Genomic DNA, 20392 nt, shown 5'->3' with positions numbered 1-20392 from the left:
GCACGTGGGTAGGCTGTGTTACCTCTGCTCTTCTCTTTCCTCCTAAGAACAAAGGATCGCGGTGAGAGGCAAGGAGTGCACCGGGGCGGGTGTCTCGTGGCTCCCGCTGCCACCACCATGCGGACGCTGCTTCCCGTGGCCCACAGGTGGACGTGGAGCCTCGTGCGGCCTCAGCCCTGGGGTGTATCCCACGTGCCGATGGAGCACCTGCCTTGTGCCAGGCGCTGAGGATTCCACCGTGTCAGAGGCGAGGAAATCACATTCTGGTGTGGGATGTGCGAGACGAGACTGCAGAAGTGGGCAGAGGCAGGACTGGCGCAGTCCAAGCCGTGGTGTTTGAGAAAGACCGCGGGCTGCAGCGCGGCCCGTGGACGAGGCGCGGGACCTGCCGCTGACATGCCGGACGGCAGTGGGACAGCGAGCTCACGGCGGGTCAGGGCACGGATATTCGGGAGGGAGAGACCTGGCTTTTCATCCTGCCTCCCCCCTTACCGACCTTGTTAAACGTGACATTTCCCCGCCTGTGAAGCGGGTGTTAGTACTTACCGCAGCCTGACGCGAGACGCGAGTGAGAACGTGTGGCAGGTACTCAGCGCAGAGCCTGGCACACGGGCATCACTCTGGTAGCTGCTAGTGGTACTACCCAGTGGGGACTCAGTCCTCACACGACAAGTCTTCCTTCTCCCCCTCCCGAGATTAGAACAGGTGAGAAAACCCTGAGGCCAGTAAAAAAGGTCCAAGAAGCACAGAGGCAACAGCGGTCATCGCTGCGGTTCCGACGCGTTGCTTTAAGGCAGCAGCAAGGCGCCCATATTTTGTGCTGCAATAAATACCTCCATTCCTTACAAATAACGTTAAAACCTCAATCAACTAGAAACCTTGTTCCAGAACGCGGTTACACTCAACTTTCGGAAGAAAAAGACAAATGACCAAAAAATAAATACAAGGATAATATTTATTTTTTAAAAATTCCAGGGGATGTCCCAGATCCGTAAACAGTTCCGTTTCTTGTACGTTCTGTAGCACCTTCAGTTACAATCCTTGTTCAGTGCAACGTACTTGAAAAGCCCTTGAAACGCCTCTAATGTCAAAAACCATGAACTTACTTACCTATTCCACACTTTAAGGTGGAAGTACTTTCCATAACGGTTACTACAGCTGGTTAATCTGCGCCTGCCAGTTAATCTGTAATTAACCAGAACGACACATTCCATAGATATTCCAGTTAACTGACGTTTATGTCCATATGATGTTACCAGAGAAAAATTTCCCTTCTTCAGCGATTTTGAGACCTCTGCCACCGACACACATCACTACCTCCTTGAAAATATAAAATGAAGTACTATTTTAAATGAAATTTTTTGTCCTAGTTACTATTATTTAGAAAAAATTCTTTTTAAGCTGTTACTTAAAGAATTGTGATTTTTTTAACCATCTTCCCAAACTATGTGATAGATCTTAATTACACATAGGGTTTTTTTTTTTTTTACAAGATAATCGTTTTCAAGGGAAAAAGATGATGTTATTTATATAAAAATGTTGCTTTATAAAAAAGTATATAAATGTTATTCTGCCAGGTATACTTCCTATCCCCTCCCAAAACGGCTATAACCTGTGACATGAAGGAGGTACAAACATGAAACATAGCTTACTTCCTGGGTAGAACTGTGGCGGTGACAGAAAGTACACTTTTCAGCAGGAGTGATGCTGTTGGAGATCTTTAAAATTTCAAAGTAGTTGCCAGAAAGGTTAGTATTTTATTCAGTTTCCTGTTGTGTTAGATTATCGCCACAATGTGGAACTGATGCCCGTGTAGCCAGTCACCATCTCAGTCTCGGGCATCCTCAGGACCATCCCCCGGACAGCTACCAGCAAGTGCAGTGGTGCACCTTGGTGATGAAGAATCCAGTCCTAGACTATACCTTTAGATCCTCTGTTTATATCACATTATTGTGAATTTGTACCAACTGCATTTATAGTTTAAAGCTGTACTATGTAACACATGACTATACTATTATAAAATATCCTTTTTTGTAAATGCACTGAAAATGTTCTTGGGCATTTATTAGGCCTGCTTCTGGAAATATTATGAATGCTAACAACCAGGTATCTCAAAACTCCAAATATAAGGTCAGTTTTCTTAATTTTCTGAAATCAGTTATTTGAATTAATAGGAATTCTGTAGGAATACTGACCCGTCTCATCTCATGTAATCTTCAAAACAGATAAGCCTAGAAGTCCATCTCATCTAACCCTCACAACAGTTAAAACAACAACACAACCATCTGTCTAAAACAAGAATCTTTCAATTATAAAACTGTGGAAAGACCATGAGTCAGCTCATCTACGAAATTATACAAGATAAAGCTGAAACAGCTTTTTTAAGGTTACACCCAGTTCTCTTTTTCCCTAAGGTTATAAGAAAAAGGAAAATCTGCTTTTAAACCATGCAGAGATTTAAATCAATATTGTTCATCTCTTCTAAGAAACCAAAATGTTTCTTATCTCACAATTATAAATATTCATGACATTCAGACTATTTTTTGTGGCCAGTTTTATAGGCCTTTGAGACTAGACTGTATGGTACTCTTTAGCCAAGATGTATCAGAATGCTGGATTATGTATAAAATATGATTTCTGGTATCTGTCCATCTTCTATCGAAGTGCCGTTATTATTGCCCGGGGAACTAAAAAAGAAAAAAACAGTCTTGCCAGCAGCAGGTGCCTCATGCACGACTTTCTTCAATCCTTTTGTGCCATAGTGGGAATCTGGGCCCTAAATGAGAACAAAAGGTTCGTTAGTAATTTTCATTTAATAAGCACTCAATTTAATGTGGTGTTTTAATTAGGTTAATGATCTGTTGTATTTCATTACTGTTCTTGTATGAAATTTTATGCTATGTCACTTCATGAAAAATGGAATTTTTGCTACAAAACTAGTTAATGATTAAAAATAATGTAGAACTCTGCTTTTAGAGAACAGGGAAATGGTTTTAAGAAAATAGTTATTTTATCTTCTGTCAAACATTCAATCTCCTACTCAAGCAAAGGGCTACTGCTTATAAAGAACCATGTCAGAGCAGAGCTATGCTGACAGGCACTTCTTTTCTCCAAGCAGTGGAATATTTCAGCTCCCAGCTTCCTTCTTTCCCTTCTTCCTGAAGGCTTTATTGTCTGTGACTCTCCGTTTCTATGGAGAACACACTCTCTGTAACATGGGAGAGGAAACCCACCAGTTCACCATCGAGAACATTCCGGAAGGCTCTTACTTTGAGTGTGGCGCATGCTGTGTAGCACACATTGGGCAGGATCTCTATAGGTTCTTTGAACATGACCCTGAATGTGTTAGCAGTCCCATCACAACTGAATCCAGTATCATTCTGTCCCAGGGTTTGTTTTTTTTCATATTCAATGATCTGTAATTTTTCAAAGACAAGTTACACTTAAGCAAAATCAACTGAAGCAAAGTTTCACAGAAAAGCCCACGGAGCCCTTAGGAACAGGAGAGTGTAAGTCTTGTCTACTTCTCTCTAACCACCAGAGACGGCTGGAACACGGGGGGGGGGGGGTGGAATGCCAGCTAACCTCGACTCGGCTGCAGGACACAGGGGCTTGCCCAGGAGACACCAACCCGGGGAACTGGTCTTTAGAACACCTGGATTTTAGATACCGAGGAAAACAGGCCTCTCCTCCTTGCTAGCCTGTGTCTTGCTGCTAGGAAATTCCCATAGCGTTTCCTATGTCTAAATGTTATTTACTGAAATTAAAATGACCTGAAATGCAGTATTCAGGTATGTAGATATTAAAAATGTGAAAACCCCATTTTTTCAATTTAGTTCCATAATCTGTGCCACGCCCTCAAGGAGCTTCCAGTCACTAGACACGTGTCCAGCGACAGTGCAGTGCAGAACTGGCAGTAAAAGAGCAATGCAGAAGAGGAGAATTTTATTTTGCCAGGAAGGAGTGAGAGTTGGAAGAGCTCCAGCCAGGGCCTCCCGGGTTACAAAGGTACAAAGGTACAAAGGTCCATGCGAGGGAACATCACGTGCAGAGGCAGAGGCTCACAGACCTGCCTGTTCACATACATTAGGTAAAAACAGTAACAGTAAAATAGGCCAAAACAATCAATGCTGTGCCAGGTCCGGGCAGAGATCACCTCCGCAGGGACAGTGACTGGAGAAGACCACAAGGGGGCTCCCGGGGCGCTCTACCGGCCTGTTCCTTGATCTGGCTGCTGGCTACACAATGCACTCCACTTGTGAGAAGCGAGCCTTACGCACCATGTACAAATATCTGCACTTTTCTACATGTATATCACAGTTCAATAAAAAAACTTCAATAAAAAATACAGCACAATGGTGTCCTGGGATAAAGTGGGGAGACCCAGGATTTGGCAAACCGCTACACTTCTGAGCTGCAGTTTTATTGTTTACTTTGGGGGAAACCTTGCTTTTTGCCTTCTTCCTCAGGCTGTTGGAAAAATCAAATTAGAAAATTCCAGCAATGGGGCGCCTGGGGGGCTTAGTCGGTTAAGTGTCCAACTCTTGGTTGTGGCTCAGGTCATGATCTCACGATTGTGAGTTCGAGCTCCGCGCCAGGCACTTATGGTATGGAGCCTGCCTGGGATTTTCTCTCTCCCCCTCTGAGCTGTCAGCACAGAGCCTGATGCGGGGCTTCAACTCAGGAACTGTGAGATCATGACCTAAGCCGAAGTCGGCCACTTAACCGACTGAGCCACCCAGGCACCCCACTAATGATGAAATCTGAACACAAAGTTCACCAAGGTTTTTGCTATTAAAAATAATATGTTAGGGGCGCCTGGGTGGCTCAGTCGGTTGAGCGTCCGACTTCAGCTCAGGTCATGATCTCACAGTCTGTGAGTTCGAGCCCCGTGTCAGGCTCTGCACTGACAGCTCAGAGCCTGGAGCCTGCTTCAGATTCTGTGTCTCCCTCTCTCTCTGCCCCTTCCCCGTTCATGCTCTGTCTCTCTCTGTCTCAAAAATAAATAAAAACATTAAAATAAATAAAATATTAATGTTTTAGAGAAGGCAGTGTTTTTCTATGGATAAAAGTTTGAAACAGTGTTTACTTCCTTTTCTATTCTTTGTGTTTTACTATAGAAGCACAGTATTGTATACGTACAGCTTGTAAATACAAGTCCAGCACAGACATGTTTCAAAAACAATTTTACTAACTGGGGTGGACTGTCAAAATAGTGGGAGAATACTGGTCTACTGAAGGGAATGAGAAAGGTATTTAACGTTCTTCCCGATTAAGAGCTGAGGTGGAACAGATCTAAAGACTAAGGCAGGGTATAGTCAGACAACTGGAAATCAGAAGGTGTTCACAGTAGTTTTGAAAAATTAGACAGCTTCAAGCCCTAGAGTTCAAAGTGCCAGGAAAAACAGCCTGCAGATGTTTTTAGACAGTCAGTGCGCAGCAGAAGGGAGTGACAGAAGGGGTTTCCTGGAGAAGGGAGGCTCCTTGTGTGCTAATGCTTCTGTGAAGGACCCCAGGAGTCCCAATTCTCTGAAAGTGCTTTTCATCGGTTGTAAGACAGAACTCTCTAGGCCTTCTGATGCCTTTGATAACTATATTGAAATCTGACTTTGTCAAAATGAGATCTTACTATAAAATTACATTTGTTGTATTTCAAGACGATAAACAGTGAGGAAGAACTGTACCTGTATATTCACTTGATAATCCGTGGGTCCGTGGATAGATCCATACAAACCAAATCCGACTATAGAGATTCTTCTATTAACTGTGAACCTGAGAGAATGAAGCCAAATATAAAATAATATACATAATTTATTCAATATTCATAGTCTAAAGGCCTATAAAATTTTTAAGTGCTACCTGGAATAAATTTTGCTCATAAAAAGGAAAACTGTCATAAATTTGATATCCTTGGAAGTGTCATCTGCTTACCAAAAAACTCTTTCTAGAAAAAATTTTAACTTAATGGGAACTTAAGTAGAAGTTGTCTTCTGTACTGTACATTTTTGAGAGTCAAAGGAAATTATCTAACCTAAATGCCCACTTTTGTTGTAATGACCATCTTAATGATGTCTTAGTCCAAATGTCTGCACGTCTTCATGATACAAAGGCCCAGAGCCCAGCAAGTCCAATCTGTAACAACTTACCAGTTCTATGAATACTTCCTAGGGGCCTGTCAGAGTTAAATACTGGGCACCACACTGCGCTTAGAGCCCAAAGGAGGACATGAATAATAAAAAAGTAAACAAAGGGATCAGTCAACAACCGGAGGTTGGGGTAAGAGTTGTGAGGGAAGCTGCTGTAACAGAACACTGGTGGTGCAGGGCTGGGGCCAGGCCCTAACTTACACAGATGGATCAGAATGAGGGTTCATACTAGAACAATCAGCAAGACCAGTTTGGTCATAGGAGCTAAGAAACAGACCCATCTTGCTCCACTTTACCAATGTAGGAAAACTGACCGAGAGTACAAACAGCATGAAAGATGTAATCAGAGACAATCCGTCACATCAAGCAGTCACCCTCCACATGTTCAGCAGCAACTTCGATGATCAATATTGTTACCGCCACGCCAAGTACTTCCTGTGCTGGGCGCTGCCCGGCCATCTTTTTACATGAATTATTTCCTTGAATCATTGTAATGGCTGGATAGACTAACACAGTGTTGTTCGTACCCCCGGTCTTTACAGTGGAGGCAACTGAGGTTTAGAGAAATTAACTTGCCTGGGGCAAGAAGTGTGGCGGGCCAAAGGGCCCGCACTCCCCCACCGCGCTATGCTAAAACTCCCAGCACAGGGCGAAGACCACCTTAACATTTTTTAAATATGTCATTTATAATATAGTTTTTCCTTATTTTAAAAAAGCAATATATTCTCTGTGGGGGTAAAAAAAGTAGAAATGCAGCTAATCAAATAAGGAACATTTAAAGCATCTCTAAATCCCACGTAGTAGCTTTTGGTGCTCTTTTTAGACTTAGTTCTATTTTTTAGCGATGGGAAAATAGACTTGTTTTCTATGAACATGTTATTTACAAATCATCTCAGTTGTATGTATGTGTATAAATACTTCTTTTTCATTTAAAAAGGTAAAAGATTACTACTGCTCCACTAGATCAGATTTCTCATTATTGGATAATCCAGGTTATTTGCAGTTTTTATTATGTGACAGTGCCATGAGGAACAATCTTGCAGCTAAATCACTTTGCAGAGCCTTAATTATGTCCTGAGAATAAATTCTTAGAATTGCTGAGGAAAATGAAAGGCGTGTTCTTAAGGCTTTAGATAAACATTATCAAACTGCTTTCCGGTGGAAGTGTTCACCCCACAGGGAACGAAGATCGTTTCTATCTGATGCTCAGCAATTGTGAGTATTTCTATGTCTTTGTGCCACTGACAAACTGATGACTGACAAATTCTATTTTTTTTTCTTGGATTATTAAGGAGTTAAAACATTTGAATATTTACCGTCTACTGGATTTTCTCTTTAATAAAATACTCATGTTCTTTCCCCATTTTTCTCTGCTGCTGAGTGTCTCTTTCATGTGGATTAAGACCACGTTATATAGCTATGCTCTGTCAGTAACTATCCATTATTGCAAGTGTCCTGTTTGTCATTTACTTATTAACTTCATGGTGGCTGTGGACACAAAAACTTTGGATTACCTGTAGTTGTATTATGACCCCTGCCAAGTGGAGAGAGGCCTATCTCCTCTGCATCACAGTCACGTGTTCTTTAATATTAAATAAATGGATACAAATATTGGCAGATGATATCAACAGGGAATCAAACTGTATTTTCCCAGTGGTTGATCCTTTCCTCATCTTCTAAGTTTCTCCCCTCATATTCTATGCTCATTTAGGTCAGTCTGCTTCCTGGACTCTGTAGAGTGTTCCATACGGCACGAACTTACTTTAACTTTACAGTAGTCTTACATTTGATCCATACTGCTCTTTTAAAAAGAGAAAATTTACTCTTCCAGCTTAATTTTAGAGTAACTGGGCCAAGCCAATGCTTCCTGCGAAGAGCACGTCACTCCTGCAGGGAGCCGCAGTCCACGCACTTAGCTTGGCAAGACAATGGCTACAGGCAAGGTTCTCCGGTTCTCCATGAAGGTGCTGTTCTGTCTGTTTCCTACGGAATCTATTCCTGTTCCTTTCTTTATGTTGTCACGATTGTAAGTGAGATCTTTTTTTTTTTACTTAATATTGTAACTGAAAACCTAAACGTGTTTAAATTGGATCTTTTTGTTGTGGCAAAATATGTAACAAAATGTAACATCTTAACCATTTTTAAGTGTGCAATTTAGTGGCACTGAGAACATTCACATCGCTATACAACCCTCACCACCATCCATCCGTCTCTGTAACTGAATTCTGAGGACATACAGGACCGTCACTGGGATTTGTATATACATTTCACAAATGGCCACTATTCTCTTTTTATTGGCTCTAATAGATTTTTACTGATCCTGAGGTCATCGGGATGGATCAACTGTTCTCAAAAAGAGTCCTAGCCCCACGGAGACCATGCTCTGTTTCCCACAAAGGCTCAGGGGTTCCAGTGGCAGCAAGATTTACTGCAATGATCAGGACGGTCTCTGAAAACAAAGAATCCCAGCCAATTTTCAAGTGTCCTGTCGGAATTCATGTAGGTGAAAAACTTGTTTATAACTACAAGAGCTCAACCTAAGTCCACTTTATTGACAAACTACAGCTTTCGGCATTGTTAGAAAGCAAGATTGCTCCTGCAGACAGGGTGTGCCTTCCGTCTGAGCACAGGAAGGAATTAAGGGATTACACTCAACCCCCAGTTCTCCTTGCAGAGCAAGGGTCCCAGGGTCTTCAGCATCGCACAGTGTTTCAGCACAAACCAATAATTTTTATGGCAATTTTAATATTCAGTGACTTTTACAAGATGTTACTACCATATAAATAAAGGAAATATTATACAGCCAATCCTCACTATTTGTAGTAATTATATTCTATAAAGTTGCCACAGATACTAAACCATTGCTCCTACGGGGAACATGTGTACACACGTACCCACACCCCCCTCCCCCCCGACATGGGTTGTAACCTTAAATCCCCCAAACAACTCATCCTCGGAGGTTCCATCTTATTTTACAAAAGAGAAAACAGGAGTTCAGAAGTGTTAAGTGACTTAACAGGTGCAGGGTTAGGGGCCAGCTGCCCAAACGGCCCCGGGGCCAGTGTCTGGCTCTACACTGCGCTGCCCCCTGCTGTCTCCGTTTCCTCAGGAGGGGGTCACCTGTGCGACCTCAAATAGGAACATACCTCCGGGCAACTCAGGTCTGTGGTAAGGAAGCGCTGCAAATATTGATTTGGGAGTACAGAGAAGTTTTAGTGAGCAGGCGAGCTGCAAATCTGGAAACTAAACAAACAGGACTGACCGTACTGTTTTATTTGAAACCTTTAAAAAAAAATGACATCATTGGCAGCAACGCTGCTCACGCTTTTTGACACGTTAACATAATACACCTGCCCCGGCAGCCTGTGTGGCACGCACACGGGTGCTTCCGGCTGCCTCCTGGTGTCCTGCTCAAGCATCTACGTACTGAAGGACGGGTTTTATTTCATCTCCGTTACGTTTACTGCTCCGTTACATTGGAGCTAGGTCATTATGTTGACCAAAAACAATGCGTGAGGTATACAGTCTATGAATTTCACCAGGTTACTAAAGAGGGAGTACAAAATGTTTTATTATAAAAAAGGGAAAAGTGGTACTAATGTAGATAATGTCATCAGCAAATTCTGAAAAAGACTTCTTCCCTTCCAATACTCAGGGTTCTAATTTCTTTATCCTTCGTGACGGCGTCACCCAGAATTCTAAGAATGCTGCTGAAGTACAACGGTGCTGGCCAGCATCCCTATCCTGAGGTTTCAACGGTGAATCGTGTTCAAGATCTTCTAGACCTAGTCTATTAGTAGTTACATCTGGAATGAAGGTGAAATTTTATCAAGTCTTTCTGATATCCACTGCAACAATCAAATCGCTTTTCTTCTTTCATCTGCTGCTGTGGTGAATATATATTAATACATTTTTCAATCTTCAAATAAACCCTGTTTGCTCAGTTATTATTTTTCTGAGGTATTGCTAGATTTAAGACACTGATACCTTACGTAGAAGTTGTTCTTCTCTGTAAATGAGATTGATCTAGAAACTTTCTTGTTTTATCAAACTCCTGTATAAGGGTTATGCTTCTTTCAATAATGAACCAAGAAGTATTTTCTTCTTTTAATGCTCAAGGACCTGTTCCTTGAAGGTTTGATAAAACTCACCTGTAAAAACCACCTTGTGAAGGGACAGTTCTTTGATAACTTTTAATTCCTTCCATTGGTAACTGGTCTATTCAGGCTTTCCTCTTCAGTCAATTTTGATAATTTATATTTGCCTATAAAATGATCCATTCCATCAAGATGTTCAATTTATTAGCACAGAGTAAACTCAGAATTAAAATAAAAACTGCCTTAGTATATGATTATATTCCCATTATTATTTCCAAATGTATGTTTTCTTTCTTTACTATCTCTGCCAGAAGTTTATTTATTTTATTGATCTTTTTAAAGAACCAACTTATGGATTTCTTAATTCTATTTTTAATTCATTAATTACGAGATTTATTTCTCTTCTCTTTTCTATTGTTCTTTTGGCTATTCGTTTTTTAGCTACTTGAGTTGAATGCTTAAATCATTTATTTCTACTCTAGTTTATTTAGTAAAAGTAGATCATTGTTACTGTTTCTTTGTGTGACACTTTGGCCTCATCTCATAAATTTTCATATAGGATATTCTCATTGTGAGTAATTATTAAATAGCCCACAAATGCATTTTAAATTTCCATTTTAACCCAACGTTTCTGAGTTCTCGCCCTCAGAGTTGTTTTTTAACAAGCTTGTTATTAGCTCCTAGCTTTATACTAAAGTGCTATTATAAATAAGTAAAAATCCAAAACGTATTATTTTATGGAAACTGAAACATTCTATTTTGACATCTGGCCTAAAGAAAACAAGGCAGGGCAAAGATAAATTCCTCAACAGGATTATATACACACGTCTCAAGATTCTAGATTTTTCACTCTTTTATAACCGTACATAGAACTATCTCCCGTGCAATATCTTTGCAAACAAAAAGCTCACATTAAACACAGTAGAAGCAAGTGTTTGATTAATGAAGGTGTAGACCCTGCTCTCCAGCAGTAGAGATCCAAACAGAATCCGTGCTGTGGAAAACCCCAGCCGGCCCTCTCTAAGTTCACTTGTTTCCTGAGAGATCCCCTCAGTCCCAGTGCAGCAAAGACACTGCTGTATCTTCCTGACTCTGGACTCCTGTAGTAACTCAGAGATATACTAAACAAAGCAGAAAATAAAACGTGGTCAACTGTCTCCCACGACATGAGGACAAAAGAAAAATGCTAGGTGCGGCCCCACGTCACCCCCGCGCCTGCAACGCGACAGACACCTGATTCGGTCGCTCGTGCCGCTGTAGCCCCAGCGGCTCTCCACTTGCTGGAACCTACGGATACAGCACTCCTTTCCTCGCAGGCAGCACCTTGGCCGGTCGATGTATTCCACTCGGGGCTTAGGATTGACCGTAAAATGGAGAAAGAGATTTACCACCTCCCGATCTGACAAAATTCCGGACTGGGCAGGACCTGCAGAAATAAAAATCTGACCTTAGTAAAACCGACTGGATTTCAATCCCTAACTTTGTAACACTCCAAACGAAGTGAATTCAAATCCGGAAGAGGTAAAGTAACGATGAGGCAGAAAATTTTGAGCATGTATTTAATTGTAAGGATTTCAAAATCCATTTGAAGTTAACCTAATAGGTCCTAAGTGTGAAAACCGTTAGTAAATAAATCAAAGCTTAGATGAAACTCTGAAATCGCAGAAGGATCTCTGGATTTTTCTATCCATCCACCCCCTCTGTGCACCACGGACACCTGTTCACCAGGAAGAAGAGTCATTCCCTACGGGGGCAATGCTCACGTGGTAGCCAGAGCTCTCGCTACCTCTCTACACCCCACCTAGAGGGGGAAACACATGGGATGGTGCTTGCTTCCGGCGTTCAGAAATCAGCAGAGGGCAGAAGCTAAGACTGGATGAGCTGTGCAAGCAGCACGTCACGTATGTTACAGTGTTCCCATTCACTGCTTCTGAAAAAGCCCGTTCAGTTCAAATTTATCCAGGAATAAATGCCACTCCTAATAAAAAGATGCCAGATCCCTTACAAGACTGGTAAAAGCAATCTAAATAAGAGACTGCACAACACCAGAAATTTGGTTTAGAAGTCCTAAATTCAGACAGTACTGTAAAACCCCCTGATTTTAAACATTAGATTAATCTATCAACCTGCCAGACCTGGCCCCAACAGTGATTTGCAGCCTCTGGATGAGGAAAGAGTGTAAAAAAGGAAGAAAAAAAACAAACAAAAAACAACAACTAAAAACTTAAAACCTGCATTTTAGTAAAAAGAACAGAACTGGGAGTGCTAATATCAACAGAGATGGGGATGAACCCATGTGACTTTCTCAGAATGACAAGGACTAACATAACACAAAAGAATTAAAATGTTCCAGGTGAGAAAAAACGATAAAAAGCAGGGACACACATACAGGTCACAAGTGTTCCTGAAGAACTAATAATAAGAAATAGGACGCAGGGGCGCCTGGGTGGCTCACTCGGTTAAACGTCCAACTTGGGCTCGGGTCATGATCTTGTGGTCCGTGGGTTTGAGCCCCGCGTCGGGCTCTGCACTGACAGCTCGGAGCCTGGAGCCTGTTTTGGATTCTGTGTCTCCCTCTCTCTGCCCCTCCCCCACTCACGCTCACTCAAGAATAAACAAACATTAAAAAGAAAATTAAAATTAAAAGATGATGTAATAATTCAAAACTATAATAAAACTTCCTTAGTTGAAAAAAGAAGTCTTCGGATCAGGAAACTGTTCTCAGATATGAGCCATATACCTACTGCAAGAAAGTAATCACATACGACCTAGTATGACCTAGAACCAGGCCCACCACAGTTGTGTCACCGTAACGTGTTGTGTGTGTGTGTGACCAGTCACCAAGTGGTCTGCAAAGGTTGAAAGGAATAACACACCACTGTAACCTTCTTATCTCCAATAGGGGTGAGCAGTAAGTATTGTTTTATTGTGAAATGGAGAATTAAGAAAACTGAGGGGGGAAAAATAAACACAGAATTTCTAATTTCCAAATCTAGACAGGGAAAAAAAAAAGCAAACATACTCAACAGCAAAATAGATAAAGGGAATTCTCCATAAAAACATTTTTAAAAGCACAATACAGAGGCAATATAGGGAAAAGAATATGCCTAACAGCAAAAGAAACATTATTTGACTACATAAAAATACTAAGGAGTGTGGTCTGTAGGATGGAATCATCTACATCACAGAACAACTATGGATGAAATACATAAAATAGCTATTTTTAAGTTGACAACAGCTGAGGCAGTCAGTGTTTGAGAAGGGAAATGTGTTGAGATGAAGCCATATATTTGTCACTATTTCTCCCCCTTGGGATATTTGCTGATCTGCTTCACAGGGCATAAATGCCAAACAGAAACAGGCAACCTAGAAATCATGTAATCCTCACTGGACTGAGGAGACAAACACTGGAATTTAAAGCTACCAAAGCAGCCAGACAACAATGCTGCAGAAAGGGGGTAAGAGAGGTAAGACCAACATTTTCTGCACAATTTCTCCAGGAAGTGTTTGCTGATTCCTAAGCTATGATAAGCAAGGGAAAATTATGAGACCAAGAAACCAAGCAGAAAGAAACTGCTAAGAAACTAAAGATTTAACAGAAATTTCAGGGGTCTTAAAATGCTGGGGGGAGAAGTCCCCAAATATTTGAAAATTTGGCTGATATCATGGGTCATAAAGAAAAATCACCATGAAAACGAGAGAGTATTTTTTATCGAATGATAATGAAAATACATATCAAAACTTGTGAAGTGAAGGGCACCTGGGTGGCCCAGTCGGTAAGCGTCTGATGTCGGCTCAGGTCATGATCTCGCGGTCCGCGATTCGAGCCCTGCACTGGGCTCTGTGCTGACAGCTCAGCTTTGGATTCTGTGTCTCTCTCTCTCTGCCCCTCCCTTGCTTGCACTCTGTCCATCTTTCTCTCTCAAAGATAAAAATAAACATTCAATAAAAAAAAAAAGAAAGAAAGGAAAAAAAACCCCACAAAGACTGACAAAATAATCCCCAGCAAACTAAAATCAAATGAAGGAGATAACAAAAAAGCAGAAGTTAATGGAATGGAAAACATACATACAATAGAAAATATTAATAAAGCCAGAAGTCGGTTCTTAGAAAAAATTAATAAAATGTATAAACCACTAGGCAAGGCTGATCAAAGAAGATACAATCTACCGATATCAGAAATGAGTATGGGAGGGGCGGGTAAGGGCTCAGTCTGTTAAGCATCCAACTCTTGATTTCGCCTCAGGTCATGATCTCACTGTTCCTGAGTTTGAGCCCACTTGGGCTCCAGGCTGCCAGTGTGGAGCCTGCTTGGGATTCTCTCTCTCCCTCTGCCCCTCTGCTGCTTGCTCTTGTGCTTGCTCTAAAATAAATAAACTTAAAAAAAAAAAAAAAAAGGAAAGAAATGAATATAGGGACACAGTTTAGACTCCACAGATGTAGAGACAATAAAAGGATATTGTAACATTCATGTTAAAAAAAATTAAAAGGCTAGAGCCAACGGTTACAAAAAGAAATAGTGCTATGCTATTCTATCTAAGAAATTGAATCTCTAATTAAAAACCTTCCACAGGGGCACCTGGCTCACTCAGTAGTGTGCAACTCTTGGTCTTGGGGTTGTGAGTTTGAGCCCCATGCTGGATGTAGAGATTACTTTAAAAAATTAAAAAACAAAAAAAGATCTATTAAAAATGTTCCATAAAGTAAACTCTGGATCCAGATAACTTCACTGGCAAATTTTCCTAAACATTTAAGAAAAAAAACAACACCAATCTTACACAATCTCTTGAACACTGAAAAAAACAAGCATTTGTTAAGTTTTGGATGAGACCAGCATAAATTTGGTAATCCACATCTGACAATTACAAGAAAGGAAAATTATAGACTAATTTCTCTCATTAAATAGTCATAAAAATATTTTAAAATTTAGCAAATTGGATCTGGTAACATAGGATAAAGCGTGACAACTAAGTCTACCTTACATAAGAAATCCAAAATAGGTTTAATTTGGGAAATCAGTCTAGTTCACCAAGTTAAGAAAATAAAGCAAGGAGCATCTCTCTACTTGCGAGATGGGATGCTGCCCAATTATGAACCGCGTAGTAAGGCCAATTACAAATAAGAAAGAAAAAGAAAATAAAGGGGAAAACTACTGTATCATGACAAGATGAAGAGAAGTATTTGATAAAATTCATCATAAAACTCTTAGCAGACTAGTAACAGAGGGAAACTTGCTTAATCCAATACGAGGCACCTACAAAACATTTACAGCAAGCCTACTCTGGGGAAATAGTAAAGCTTTGTGTGTAACACTGGAATGAGACGAGATGTTCGCTACCAGCACTGCTATTCACTAATATGCCAGAGGTCCTAGACCACATAATAAAGCAAGAAAAAGAAATAAAATGTCTAAGGATTAGACAGGAAGAAGTAGAATTATTACTGTTTGCAGTGGCATGATTGTACATGTAGACTATGTACAGTGACCTACAAATAAATTAGAATCAGTGAATTTATTAGCAAGTTCACTAGATACAAGGTCAATATAGAAAAATCAACTGTATTTCTATCAGTGAACAATTGATTATAACATGGAAATTTTAAAGACAATCATTTACAATAGCATTTAAAAAATGAAATATCGGGGCGCCTGGGTGGCGCAGTCGGTTAAGCGTCCGACTTCGGCTCAGGTCACGATCTCACGGTCCATGAGTTCGAGCCCCGCGTCAGGCTCTGGGCTGATGGCTCGGAGCCTGGAGCCTGCTTCCGATTCTGTGTCTCCCTCTCTCTCTGCCCCTCCCCCGTTCATGCTCTGTCTCAAAAATAAATAAATGTTAAAAAAAAAAAAAAAAAAAAAAGAAATATCTAGGGGCGCCTGGGTGGCTCAGTCGGTTAAATGTCCAACTTCAGCTCAGGTCACAGTCTCACAGTCTGTGAGTTCGAGCTCTGCATTGGGTTCTGTGCTAACAGCTCAGAGCCTGTAGCCTGCTTCGGATTCTGTGTCTCCCTCTCTCTCTGCCCCTGCCCTGCTCATGCTCTGTCTCTCTCTGTAAAAACAAAAAAAAAAAAACAAAACAAAAAAATGAAATATCTAGGGGCGCCTGGCTGGCTCAGTTGGTTAAACGTCTGACTTCAGCTCAGGTCATGATGTCACGGCTTGTGGGTTCGAGCCCCGCATTGGGCTCTGTGCTGACAGCTTGGAGCCTGGAGCCTGCTTCGAATTCTGTGTCTCCCTCTCTCTCTGACCCTCCCCAACTCGTGCTCTCTCTCTCTCAAAAACATTAAAAAAAATAATTAAAAAAAAAAAGTATCTAGGTTAGAATAAACCTCCCAAAAAGCATACAAGACCTCTACCAGAAAACTCAAAATATTACTAAAAGAGATTTTAAAAGACTTAGATAAATGTTGATGGAAAGACTCAATATTACAAAAATGTCATTTATCCCCACACCAATCTAAGTTCCAATCAAAATATGATAATTTGCGGGGTGGGGGGTGCGGGGGAGAGGTAGAAATTGACAAGGTGATTAAAAAATTTACTTATATGTGGGGCACCTGGGTAGCTCAGTCTGTTAAGCATCCGATTCTTGGTTTCAGCTCAGGTCATGATCTCATGGTTTGTGAGTTTGAGCCCCGCGTCAGGCAGGCTCTGTGCTGCCAGTGTGGAGCCTGCCTGGGATTCTCTTTCCTTCTCTCTCAAAAAATAAATAAACTTTAAAAAATACATTAATATGAAAACGCAAAAGACCAAAAATAGCCAAGATAATCTTGAAGAAGAACAAAGCTGGGGAGTTTTCGCTATCAGATTTCAAGATTTGGTGTAAAACTATAGAACTAAAACTATGCAGGATTGGTACAAGAATAAACAAATGTAACAGTGGAACAGAATATAGAAACTCCAGAAACAGATTCATTCACACAAAGTCACCTGATTTACAACAAAGTTGGCCCTGCAATGTATGCGAGGCAAAGATAGTTTTTTAATATATGGCTTGATAGGGAAAAAAATGAACTTTAACCTTAACTTTTTTTTTTTATTTTATTTTTTATTTCTTAAAATTTACATCCAAATTAGTGAGCATATAGTGAAACAATGATTTCAGTAGATTCCTTAGTGCCCCTTCCCCATTTAGCCCATCCCCCCTCCCACATGCCCCCCCTTCAGTAACCTTCAGTTTGTTCTCCATATTTATGAGTCTCTTCTGTTTTGTCCCCCTCCCTGTTTTTATATATATTATTTTTGTTTCCCTTCCCTTATATGTTCATCTATTTTGTCTCTTAAAGTCCTCATATGAGTGCAGTCATATGATATTTGTCTTTTTCTGACTAATTTCACTTAGCATAATACCCTCCAGTTCCATCCACGTAGGTGCAAATGGCAAGATTTGGCATGCAACGGAAATGTTTACATATGTCTCCTAAGTGACATGTACAAGAATGTTCTTAATGGCCACCAAAGAGAAACAACCCAGATGTTCAACAACAGTAAAATGCATAAATAAATCATGGCACATTCCTATGACAGATTATACAACAGTGAAAACACTACCTCAAGGATGAATCTAACAGACATAACGTTAAGAGAAAAAAGCCAGGGGTGCCTGGGTGGCTCAGTCGGTTAAGCATCCAACTCTTGATTTCGGCTCAATTCACGATCTCACAGTGGGTGAGCTGGAGCTCCACATCAGTCAGCACAGAGCCTGCTTGGAATTCTCTCTCCCTCCCTCTCTCTCTGCCCCTCCCCCACTCACTTACACACTCTCTCTTAAAGATAAACTTTAAAAAAAGAAAAAGCCATATACAAAAGAGCACATACTGTATGTATGATTTCCTTTATATTAAGTTTAAAATACAGAAGACATGAACAGACATTTCTCGAAAGAAGACACAGAGATGGCCAAGAGACACATGAAGAGGCTCAACATCACTCATCATCAGGGAAATGCAAATCAAAACCACGAGATATCACCAGAATGGCTAAAATCAACAACACAAGAAATAACAGGTGTTGGCAAAAATGTGGAGAAAAAGGAATCCTCTTGCACTGCTGGTGGGAGTGCAAACTGGGGCGGCCACTATGGAAAACAGTATGGAGGATCCTCAAAAAGTTAAAAATAGAACTACCCTACGATCCAGCAATCACACTATTAGGTATTCACCCAAAGAATACAAAGACACTAAAAAAAAAGAATACAAAGACCCTAATTCAAAGGGATTCATGCACCCCTATGTGTATAGCAGCATTACCTACAATAGCCAAGATATGGAAACAGCCCAAGTGTCCATCAATTGATGAATGGATAAAGAAGATGTGGTGCGTCTGTATGTACGTACGTACGTACGTACGTACGTACACACACACACACCCAATGGAATATTAGTCATAAAAATGAATGCAATCTTACCATTTGCAATAACATGGGTGGAGCGAAAGCGTATAATGCTAAGTGAAGTTTGTCAGTCAGAGAAAGATAAATATATCATTTCACTCCTATGTGGAATTTAGGAAACCAGATGACCATAAGGGTGAGAAGAGAGAGGCAAACCAAGAAACTACAGAGAACACACTGATGGTTACCAGGGGGAAAGGGGTGGGAGGATGGGGTAAACGGCTGAAGGAGAGTTGGAGGCCCAGGCCATCAGTTATGGGATGAACAAATCATGGGAATAAAAAGTAACAGCACAGGGAATATAGTCCATGACACCGTAGTAGTCTTAGGTGGTGACGGGCGGCTACATTTGCGGTGAGCATACAGCCCCGTAGAACAGAATCACCACCTGTACCCCAGAGACTAACGTAACACTTGTGCACACTATAGCCCCCACCCAAAAAAGAAGAACCTAGTGCACATATCAAAATAAATAACTAACTTACAATGTTATCTTGAAGGGCTACCAGAAGTAAAGGAAATTACACACACCTCCATGTGTCATGTGACTAGAGCTCAGTAAGTACCAGCTTCTTTCCCTCTTTTGCACAGGGAGGCTGGCTGACTGCCTGTTGGCATAGTTTCACACAGATTTTGGTCAAGTTATAGCCCTACCTGCTGCAAACTCTTCAATGGTCATCAGTGGAAACCGGATCAAGGACAGTGCTTTTCCTAGAACTTTCTGTTTGTTTCCAAAAGTCACAGGCAATTGTTGTCTTTGACATTCCGCTTCTGCCCATCGTACAACGGCTCCAAAAAGTCGACTCTCTCTAATACTAAGTGTGTCTCTTTCCAGAACGGCACAGAGTGTGTCTACAGGGAAAATACAAGAATAAATCAAATTAGGAATATTTTGATCTTTAACAAAACACCAACAAACAGACTTACATTAAGTTTCAAATCTCAATTAAAAAAGGAGATTAGATACTTAAAACTACAGCCCCTATACTTAAAAATATTAAAGAATGAAAACAATTAAACAGCCAAGTTTTCTTTAAAACAGTGCTATAAAGTGTGGTGCCTGGGTGGCTCATTTGGTTAAGTTTCCGACTCTTGATATCGGCTCAGGTCGTGACCTCACGGTTCATGAGATCAAGTCCCATGTCAGGCTCTGCACTGACAGCACAGAGCCTGCTTGGGATTCTCTTTTTCCCTCCCTCTGCCTCTCCCCTGCTCACACACTTGTCTTTCTCTCTCTCTCTCAAAATAAACATTAAAAAACAAAACAAAACAGAGTTTAGGGGACGTCTGGGTGGCTCAGTCAGGTAAGCATCCGACCTCAGCTCAGGTCATGATCTCACAGTTCGTGAGTTCAAGCCCCACGTTGTGCTCTATGTTGACAGCTCAGAGCCTGGAGCCTGCTTCAGATTCTGTGTCTCCCTCTCTCTTTGGCCCTCCCTCGCTCATGTGCTCTCGCTTCCTCTCAAAAATAAACGTTAAAAATTTTATTAAAAAAAAGAGTTTAAATAATTGCTATGAAGTTAATATTCAACTTTTTCTTTACCATACGTGGAAGCTTAGGTACAGTATCTCCTTGTATATTTGTGCCATTTATTAAGCAAACTCAAATACCCAGAGTAAGATTAATTGTAAGTCTGAGAAAAGGGCTTCAAATTAGTGACATACATAAATCTATAAAGACTACAGATAACCATTCATTCGTTCCCCAAATATTCCTTATTAAGCACTCACTGTGTGTCAGGCACTGTTCTAGACGCTA

At 40.9% G+C, this 20392-nt stretch overlaps 1 protein-coding gene and 1 long non-coding RNA gene across 2 annotated transcripts in view; one reads left to right on the top strand and one right to left on the bottom strand.

Moving 5' to 3' along the window:
• Window positions 1-937: 937 nt before the first annotated feature.
• Window positions 938-20392, bottom strand: part of BTBD1 (BTB domain containing 1) — a 41636-nt gene continuing 22181 nt past the window's right edge. Inside the window, exons 4-8 of the mRNA XM_019460396.2 lie at window positions 19288-19485; window positions 11477-11669; window positions 5685-5772; window positions 3270-3416; window positions 938-2776 (exon numbers count right to left, since the gene is read on the bottom strand). Of these exons, the coding sequence (XP_019315941.2) occupies window positions 2618-2776; window positions 3270-3416; window positions 5685-5772; window positions 11477-11669; window positions 19288-19485 (785 nt within the window). The 3' untranslated portion in view covers window positions 938-2617. The remainder of the gene's footprint in view (window positions 2777-3269; window positions 3417-5684; window positions 5773-11476; window positions 11670-19287; window positions 19486-20392) is intronic.
• LOC128772700 (uncharacterized) lies at window positions 8193-10492 on the top strand. The gene is made up of 2 exons (XR_008416858.1): window positions 8193-8645; window positions 9802-10492. It is a non-coding gene; the product is annotated as an uncharacterized LOC128772700 (long non-coding RNA).

The sequence above is a fragment of the Panthera pardus genome, unplaced genomic scaffold (assembly GCF_024362965.1).
Source record: "Panthera pardus isolate Hobbes unplaced genomic scaffold, ASM2436296v1 HiC_scaffold_23, whole genome shotgun sequence".
NCBI lineage: Eukaryota > Metazoa > Chordata > Mammalia > Carnivora > Felidae > Panthera > Panthera pardus.
The sequence above is the reverse complement of the archived record's forward strand: the minus strand, read 5'-3'. Positions and strand labels throughout refer to the sequence as shown.